Below are 10,068 nucleotides of genomic sequence, written 5' to 3'. Positions count from 1 at the left end.
GCTCTCCCCCTCTTGCAATTGACTTGACGTAATTCGTGACTCATTAATTGCGTTGTCTTGGCCGCGGGGTCGCGGACGCCTCATGCATTGTTAACAGTGTTTCAATACAGAAATGTCTCAGAGCTGGTGTGGCGCGAGGAGACAGGCCCTGGAACAATGGCCCCCGCGCACACACACACACACACACACACACACACACACACACACACACACTCACACACACACACAGAAACTACTACACTTCCCTAAATCTCATGAGTATTCACATTGACAAACATGCACATGGACTCACATGCAGTCAGTCAGTCAAGCACGCACACACACAAATACACACACACAAACACACACACACACTATTTTTCTCTATCGTTCTCCCTCCACCTAAGTGAATCCCACACAAACACACACGCACACGCACACGCACACGCACACTCCCGCACCCGTTCTCCTGATGTCTGACGCGCTCACACACCCCCACACAGTGCATTCTCAATTCTCAGTTCCTAGAGAAAGAGAGACAGAGAGACAGAGAGACTGAGAGAGAAAGAGAGAGAGAGAGAGAGACAGTCTGAGTAGGCCCTGCCCCCCCCACCTCCCTCAACTCACTAGGAGACTTGCGAGGCTGTAGTAAAACTCCATCCATCATCTCCTGCTCTACCTGTCCGGGCCCTTTGCTCTGCCCCAGACGCTGCGCCGACCGCAGGCTGGACTCTGAGCCAACAGTGCCATCCGTTGGAGGAAGACAGAGTGGATGCCTCCAACGTAATGATTTATTGACTGCTCAGTGGCTTACACAACGTGCATCATTTCTCACATAACACTCGGTTAGAAATCTCACACGCATTCCTGTTGCAAATTCTGAGCAGGCTTTGCCATGTTTTATAAGATTGTTATACTTCAGAACTTGGATGTGCATTTTGCGTTTTATTTGACGAGGCTTATGGATGAATATGAGAGCAAGCAGACAGCTAATGATAGGATGATGTCTTGGCGCAGACTGAACAGCTGGTTTGCAGTGTTTGCAATAAATCTTCCGTCGTGGTTTTACGGGGAAAAAACAAGTGGCTCTGGACACCTTCCAGGAGAACGTGCAACTCACTCGCATCCATCAGAGTTCCTTCACATGCGCTCGCAGGGACTCAACTGGTTGCAATCGGGCACAGCTCTGCCCGCCGCCTGGCATGGCGGCGAGCCTCCTCTGGACGCTGGGGAGCGCCAGCGCCCTTGGCTGATGCCTGTTCAGCCCTGGCACCTCTGCCACGGCCCATCATCATCACCATCTCTCCATCTTTAAATTGGATTCTTTATTAATGTCCTATTCTCGCCACTTATCAGCACTGGCTCAGAGAAAAGCGCCGCTGCCGGCCAATAGAGTCCTTCCAAACAGGCAGATTTCATCTGCTCTGCCCTCAGAGCTCAATGTGTTACCAGAGAGCACTGCTGCCCCCACTGGTCAAGATGGGTAAAAGCAGCCAGTTCAATACAACCAACAACAATGGTCACTATATCAAAATCAATGCTGTGTGGAAGATAAACATTTTTAATTACTAAAACACTCTACCAGGTCTAAAATATGCAGTATATTGGTCCATAAAATTACATTTAAAATCAAACAAAACATTTTATGACTATTTCATTGGCTTAGGAACGTGTGCTGCCCCTGTCTTCTGTAGTTTCTTTAGAGAAACAATATACAAGGCAAGGAATAATTTAACCTCTGAGGGTAGTGTTGTGGTAATGTGTGCAATCACTTCCATGAAGCTGGAAAGCTCTCATCATTATATGACTAACAAGTAGTCAGTGACGACAATGGCTTTTATGTGACTCCATGCACTTGAAGCAGAGAACCTCTCACTCTCCCTCTCTACTCTCTACAAAAAGGAGGATGATAACCAAACACTTCTTGGAAAGAAAAGGGAATACTTTGTTAAGATTTATTTCAACAGTAGCCAGGAAATAGTCAGAAAACCTCATTATATGATGGAACTACGTTCCATGCGGCAGCCGTGGCCTACTGGTTAGCGCTTCGGAGTTGTAACCAGAGGGTTGCCGGTTTGAACCCCGACCAGTAGGAAAGGCTGAAGTGCCCTTGAGCAAGCACCTAACCCCTCACTGCTCCCCGAGCGCCGCTGTTGTTGCAAGCAGCTTACTGCGCCGGGATTAGTGTGTGCTTCACCTCACTATGTGTTCACTGTGTGCTGAGTGTGTTTCACTAATTCACTGATTGGGATAAATGCAGAGAACAAATTTCCCTCATGGGATCAAAAGAGTATACTATACTATATACTTATACTTCCAACCAATGAAAACCAACTGGATAATTTCTGGTTATCTGGTTACACAGTCATATAGTTGAATTGGTTAGTCATAGGGTCTGACTCATTTCTAGACTGCCTTCTACTACAAGTTTGCTTTCTCATGCAGCAGTTGGTGTCTGGCCACACAACCATTGGGAAAATCCATTTAGAGAGTATGGGGAGTACAGCGAGTAGATTAAACAAGTTGCATGCTGTGTCTCAAGATGGCCATCTCACATGTTCTGTCCTGTTTTACATCATTTCTCAACCATGAATCGACTGTTTTCTTTTTTTTGCTGAATGCAAAGGCAAAAGGGCCGTATGAGAGAGAGAGTGGCAGGGGTAGAAAGAGTCGAAATAAGAGGGAGAAAGGAAGGGAGGGAGGGGAGAGAGAGAGAGAGAGAGGGAGGGAGAGAGAGAGAGAGGGAGGGAGGGAGAAGGAGAGAGAGAGAGAGGGAGGGAGAAGGAGAGAGAGAGAGGGAGAGAGAGAGAGAGAGAAGGGAGAGAGAGAGGGAGGGAGGGAAAGAGGGAGGGAGAAGGGACTGAGGACTCACCAACAGTCATGGACTCGGGAAGGCCTGGGGTGGGCAGCATGCTGCTAACAGGTGCGGTCGCCACTGGGGGACTGGGCTCCATGCTGGGACAGGAGGGAAATAAAGCAGAAGGAGAGAGAGACACGTGTGAGAGAGCGATGGTCAGAATGTTCCAGAACACCTGGCATGGAATAAAGAGCAGTACCAACTTCAGCCACTCCTGTACCTGAAGGATGAGGCTGAACTTACTTGAACTGCAGCTGGGATGAGGGCTTCTCCACGTCAGACGCCAAGCCTGTGCTGTATGCCCCAAAGCCCACTGTCTCCACTGAACTGACTGAAAACACACGCACGCACACACACACAAACACACACACACGCACACCCACACAAAGAATAATCCCAAATAAGTTAAACAGGTAAGGTTTAGCTCAACACAACTTTATGTACCAGGGCGCGACCAAAAATCTGCCCTGTGCAACTAAACATTTTCATAGGTTACACCGGTGCACCTAACAATTTGCGAGTCTAACTCTGCATCCCCTTTTTCTGTCCATCACATCTTTCATTTCTTTTTTGTTTTCTATTTCAAGTAGGTCTACATAAAGTCTTCTGGACTTACTCAAGCAGTCTCTCTTTTCCCTGCTCTCTGTTACTCTCTCAAACAACAGACCCGGTCCTCCCCCTCTGCTGTCAGGCTATCAGCAAGCGCAGAGGCACTGGATCTAATCCAGAGTGGATGGATAGGCCACACATAACAGGTAATAGTAGCCCAATCACCGTGATATCTGCAAAATCCTTACTCATTTTGTGTTTCTCTCTTCTGACAATAATAATTTTTCTTCTGTTGTATTACAAAAAAGTATTTTATACATAAATGTGCCCCCAGAGTCCAAGAAGGAAACCTGCGACTACCCATCCCTACTCTGATCCTGAACCCTGACCTATTATTGCAGTGCCGTGACAAATTCCGGGTGCACCTAAATAAAAACGTTTTTGTAAACAATTAGTCTGGATCCCTGTGTACAGTTAAGATGAGTAATATAACTAAATCTAATCTTAGTACTCCAACATCACACATGGGGACTCTATGAAGTTGCAGGTTAGCATTTATGTAGTGATGCAGTCGTGTTGCGTAGAAGGCATTATGCAGCAGTGATGTAAGAAGACATTTGACCTCTGACCTGGCTGCGTGTAGACATCCGAGGGAGCCAGTGGGATGAGGATGTCTGTGCTGTCATTGTCATTGTCCGTCAGGATCTGTCTGGGGCTCCACGTGGAAACACTCGACAAGCTACCCACCACCATCCTACACACAAACACACACACACACACACACAGATGGATAGATAGATAGAGTGACAGTGTGTGTGTGTGTGTGTGTGTGTGTGTGTGTGTGTGTGTGTGTGTGTGTGTGTGTGTGTGTGTGTGTGTATGTGTATGTGTATGTGAGTGAGAGAGAGAGAGAAAAAGAGAGAAAGAGAGAGAGAGACACACATCACAATCTCTTCACTGCCCGTGAATATGATGCATATTTTTCAAACGTGGCCATTCATTCTCTAAAAACAGGCTGCCGAGCTGCTTTAGGTAACACAACACTCACTGCTCTGCGCTCCCAGACTCCTCCTGTGGTGCCGCCCTTCCTTTCCCGTACACATCCTCGTCCTCGTCCTCCTCGTTGTCGATGCTCTTGGTGTCCAGCGGCGCTCCGTTGTGGGGGGGCGGGGTGGTGGCCCAGCTCACGATGCCGCCCTCCAGCAGCCCGTTCTCGGAGGGCGAGGGATCCAGAGCCTCCTGGGCCTCCAGCGGCTCCGCAGGGTCGGGGTCCTCCTCCGGGCTGCCCTGGCCCTGGCCCACCGGGACTGGGACTGCCGGCGTGGGCGTCCCCGTCACTTCCGTGGCGGTCACCGCCAGGCCCTTCCTGGGGCTCCGGATGCCCTCGTAGGGCTCTTCTCCGTCGGGGTCGTCGTCGTCGAAGGAGATGATGTTGGTGATCTTCTTCTTCCTCCGGCGTTCCTTCCTGGCCAGGCCGGAGTCTGCAGTGGACAGAGGAGGCACTGAGAGGGCCAGCAAACAACCCCACAAACAACTGATGGGGATGCTGCAGTCAAGTAAACGTTGCAAAAATGATGGGACTACACTTTCCCATAATAATCCCCATGTGAATTGATATGAATTGATATGAACTGACTGAATTTGACTGCTTACTGGCAGCTCCTTCGGTGAGCCGCAAATGGGCGCAGACAGGAGTGCGCTGACACACACTGTCAATTGCTACCGCGCACCAGCATAGAAATCTACAATATGACAAGCATTCAATAAACAATGGACTTTGTTGAGCAGCGGCAACCAAAACAGGGCAGAACAGGAATTGGTACGGCAGCGGTGAAAGTGCTCAGCTCTGGTATGCGAGTGGAATCTACGTCATCGAACATGGAAAGCGGAGTACGCAGCACTCGTGTCGGCGCACTCCGACTAATGGCCATGCGTACAAACAAACTGTAACAAAATAAACAAAAACAAAAAAAACAAACAAAATACACTGTCCTAGCTCAGCGTGCCCTGTGTTAGTGGCAACTATGAAACACCCACTCCAAGTGCAGTAATGACAAATAGCAACAAACCAACACTGTATCGGAGTACATGAAGACCATAAAGTCATGGATGACCATTTTATTTGCAGTGTCCAGCCCTCACACACTAGAAAGCCCTGGAGATAAAGAGATGCCGGCTTATGAATATGAAGCAGAATGTAAGAAAAATTATGAGATGAATGACTTCAACATTGTAATGCTAATAGGATTAAACCAGATCTTGGATTATATCTGGATTTTAATTAAGAATCTCAAAAGTCAGAGAGAAAACATAATTCCGTCAAGCACACTGCACACTGCTAAATCCTTGTCTGGGACACTTGCCCCACATCCATTAATGGTTGAATAATAATTACATAATCATCGCATAATGATTATTATGACAGTGTGCCACATCTCATTTTCCCTGTCAGGCACTCAACCAAAATCCAAAAAGCATTGACGCCAGCGAAAGACAAATTGTGTGAAATAATCAGATTAATCAAACTTGACAGACGTAAAATGTATTCTTGGCATGGTTTAATGTGAGTGCATACAACTAATGTTACTCCCCTTACCAATTCCAATTCTGAAATAATTTTCCCCATCATTACTTCCCTTCTGTGAAGACGGATTATGAATAATTTTAGATCTCCCTGGAGCACAACTCCTCGATGTGCGCGGCACCACGCGCATTTCTGATCTACTTAACTAGATACAGCTGTCTAGACGGTCGACCTCGCGTTTAAAGATTCACAGCTTCCAAAGCCTCACACCACAGGAGATGCAACTATGGGAAGAGACTGGGAACAGACTGACATCGTTTTCGCCGTGACACTGTACCAGTGGGGAGTGCTGGTATCTAGAGACGCAGCCAGATAAGAGGAAGTCATGCTCTCCATTTAAACATACTGTGGGCCTGGACAGAGCTTTTCTTAAACAATTTGCCCTCTGGCACCTCTGGTGTAACCTGACCCTCGCCAGATGAATTTCGTTCCGCTTAGCTCCGCCTAGCTTCACTCACATCCATCTGGGACCTCTTCCATTGAGAGTGATTTCTGCAACCGACTTTATGGTTCAATCAGGACGCAGGGCGGGAGTTTCATAGATGTGACGTAGTGGAGAAGCGACCGTGAGACTGTTATCAGCGTCACGGGTTGGCTTCGATGTGAGTGGTTGTAGTAGCACGTCAATAGATGACGGACAAGTGGCTTATTTAATCATATGCAAGCATTTTTTGATTAGGCCCAGCCTTCTGAAACACCATTCCAATGGATCGGTTCCAGATGGATGAGTGGAGCTAGGCGGAGCGAAATTCATCTGGCTAGGGTCAGGTTACCTCTGGTGTGCCAGACAGTGTTAATCTGTTCAGATGTTTGCGTGTGAGCATAGTAGCTGTGTTCGTATCAGTTGCCATTTGTTTTTCCTGTCTATGGGAATAACAGTGGCATACATAATAGCACATGTGCATGACAGTTCAAGATCTTGTTCACTGTATCTCTCTTTCAAGGGCTCTAAAGCAGGACTCTCATCCATGTATTTAAATAAACTTGCAATTTGCTGTAATTGCAAACATATGCACCCCTGTATGTATGGCTGTGTGTGTGTGTGTGTGAGTCCTACCTGCGGAGGTGCTGCGGGGTATCACAGGCAGCGGGTCGGAGGCGCCCTCCGGCCGCGGGGTGAAGCCCGGCACGACGGCGGTGGCCGAGCCGATCTCTCGCAGCAGGCTGCTGACCCCCTGCGTGGACTCCTTCCACAGGGTGCTCATGCCCTGCGTGGACTCCTTCAGTAGGTGGGACACGGTGGCGCTGCCCCCACCGGCCACCCCAGGACCACCACGGCCCTGACCGTTCAGATCGGTGTTGTCGATGTTAATGGCGAAGAGGATGGAGTTTAGACCTGTGCAGATTAGTGTAGAGTCACAAGACCATAATGATGACCTCGACAAAAGAAAATGCTTATCGTAAAACCACCAATTACCGCCCCTATCGTTTGAAAATTCTAAAACATTTGATAAATGAACATTACATTTTTCAGTAGCCATAGGTGTAGTCAAAATCTGGTTTGGTTCTTATCGGGACTTTTACTGCCTGAAATTCCCGATTTTGTTTACCACGCTCAGAGTTTAGTGCTGGGCTGGTGGGTGCCTATTTCTGCCCTTTCACACGGCACATCAACTGTTATACTGAGAATTCTTGTCGCAAATCAAAATTCCACTGGAGCTCCAAGCGGATTTGTAGACGCAGCTTTACAACACTGTTTACAGCTCTTCACGGTAAAATGTAATTTTTGGTACATAGCTAATTTAGATACACTTATGGTGTGGGTGCTTGTATTTCTTTAGGAATCTGCCATCTTGGTTTGTATAGAAATGAATATTAAGTGACACATACACGTAAGAGAGCGGAAATAAGGGACGGGCGGTAATAGGTGGCGTTCCTATAGGAATCTGGAAACGTACATGAAGTAGAGTAAAAGTCTGCACACTAGAGCTGCAATTGATGAGATGGTTTAATCACCACAAGTGTAACATTTCAGGACATGTCTGAAGAAGGGCAATGTGGCTCGAAACATTACACTTGTGGTGATTAAACCATCTCATCAATTGGAGCTCTAGTGTGCGGACTTTTACTCTAGTTCATCTAAGTCTCTTTGAGTCCAGCACCTACTTTAACCTCTGGGATGTGCGTGCCTCTTGCACAAATCTGGAAACGTAACCACGATAAAAACCCTTTCACATGAGTAGTAGTACAATTTTACATCTTGTATACCATATGCACTGAGCAAACTAAACCAAACAGTAAAACGGAATCCATAGCGCCCATCTACGCGTACACCATCTTACTAAACATAGTCCCAATAGGGAAGGTGAAACCAAAACCCAGCCAAGGATGAAAATGTAGTCTTACCAGCAGCCATGGTGGGCAGCATGCTGGCTCTCTCCTCATCCAAAACAAAAGCCCAATCTTCATAAAAGGCACTAAGGACATAAAAACAATTATTAACCATTCTGTCTCAGAACTTCCAAAACAGTATAATTCAACCTGTAGAACAAAGACATAAACGTGCACAGACCCAAAAATGAGCACACACACAAGCAAACACACACACACACAAACAAACACACACACACACACACACACACACACACACACACAAACAAACAAACACACACACACACACACACACACAGAGAGACCTCAGCAGGGGTCATTGTGCTACCTGAGACGGGTGCGGTCGGCCAGTACAGTGTGCAGGTAGCGCTCGAGCGAGTGCTCGTTGAGCGCGGCGCGCAGCCAGGCTCGTCCGCGGCCCTGCTCTGAGGTGATGTGGCGCAGGGAGTAGAAGCGCTGCAGCTCGTGCCGGTTCAAGTGGTCCTTCACATAGAACCAGAAGGTCAACTCTGGAAATAAGAACAGATTTTGTTTTTGGGGGTTTTTTTAGTTTTGATGAACCATTTTTCAAGGTAGAACCTTTAGTTCCTGTGTAGACAGGTCCAAAAAGAGCAGAGCATCAAAAAAGTAAAGGGGAGCTCCTGAAATTCTCATATTCAAAATCTGAGATGGTGCAGCAGCAACCTTATCTGATTTAACACAGAATGACCCACAAGTTAATCAATAAGTACTAAAAAGTGGGATGAAAATAAAAAGTACTAAAAAGTGGGATCAAAATAAACTTCTGCAATTCCACCACCTTAAAAAGTGTAGGTGTGACATTGTTTATAAGATTGTGGAGAGATGAAACATGCAAGATTGTGAACCACCCTCACTCTAACCTCTTAACTTACTGGTGCAGTTGGAAGACCAAAGGTAGCCTAAGGCAAACACAAACAACACAGGCTCAGGAGGGCTCTGCAGCAAAAGGGAAGTAGTACAAGGATGAGACTCAGGTTTGTGTTTTTCTCTGATATCGCTCCTGGTCACAAGCTGCCACACCGGACTGCCCGCAAGGCAAAGGCCTGCAGGCAGTACTCAATAATTCACAATCTGACAATCTAAACTATATACGAGCTCTGCCTGCAGTAACAGTTCACAAGTCAGAGCTGCTGACCTAAAAGAATGACAACTGGAACTCCTCCTCCACAAAATCATATTGTGAGTTTAACAAGTTGGTCCAGAGAACATAAATTATGCAGATACATGAGCCCGATTACTGCCACCCCCACCACACCACACACACACACACACACACACACACACACACACACACACACACACACACACACACACACACACACACACACACACACACACACACACACACACACACACATTCCCATATCAAGTGTGTGCTTCACGCTTCCGACAGCTTCTCTGGAGGCTAAAGAGGCTACATTTAGCAACAAAAAGGCACACCAACAGGGCGACAGTTCTCACTGCTTATTTTTACTCTCCAGATTTGCAAAAAGATGGGCACAGAAAAAAAGAGGATGTTTTCAGTTTCTAGGCCATGCTAATTAGGAAGAATTGAGAGCGCCGCTCCTTCAGCCCCCCTCCCCAGTCACTCTCATACCACAGAAACACTAACAGAAACATGTCAGTACTTTTTAGTTCTGTCAGGTGACACTTCAGCCTTTTCAAAAGGCGACCCTTATTTCAGAATTCAGACTGTATTCTACAACCATGTCATACAGGCGGACATCATGGACTTGGACGAACAGAA

At 47.1% G+C, this 10,068-nt stretch overlaps 1 protein-coding gene across 1 annotated transcript in view; it reads right to left on the bottom strand.

The window, feature by feature from the left end:
• Positions 1-10,068, bottom strand: part of snx29 (sorting nexin 29) — a 102,699-nt gene that overhangs the window by 88,135 nt on the left and 4,496 nt on the right. The window contains 7 exon segments of the mRNA XM_048233737.1: positions 2,852-2,934; positions 3,080-3,167; positions 4,015-4,139; positions 4,434-4,866; positions 7,027-7,305; positions 8,316-8,386; positions 8,629-8,809. Of these exon segments, the coding sequence (XP_048089694.1) occupies positions 2,852-2,934; positions 3,080-3,167; positions 4,015-4,139; positions 4,434-4,866; positions 7,027-7,305; positions 8,316-8,386; positions 8,629-8,809 (1,260 nt within the window).

Source organism: Alosa alosa, chromosome 22 (assembly GCF_017589495.1).
Source record: "Alosa alosa isolate M-15738 ecotype Scorff River chromosome 22, AALO_Geno_1.1, whole genome shotgun sequence".
Taxonomy (NCBI): Eukaryota; Metazoa; Chordata; class Actinopteri; order Clupeiformes; family Clupeidae; genus Alosa; species Alosa alosa.
The sequence above is the reverse complement of the archived record's forward strand: the minus strand, read 5'-3'. Positions and strand labels throughout refer to the sequence as shown.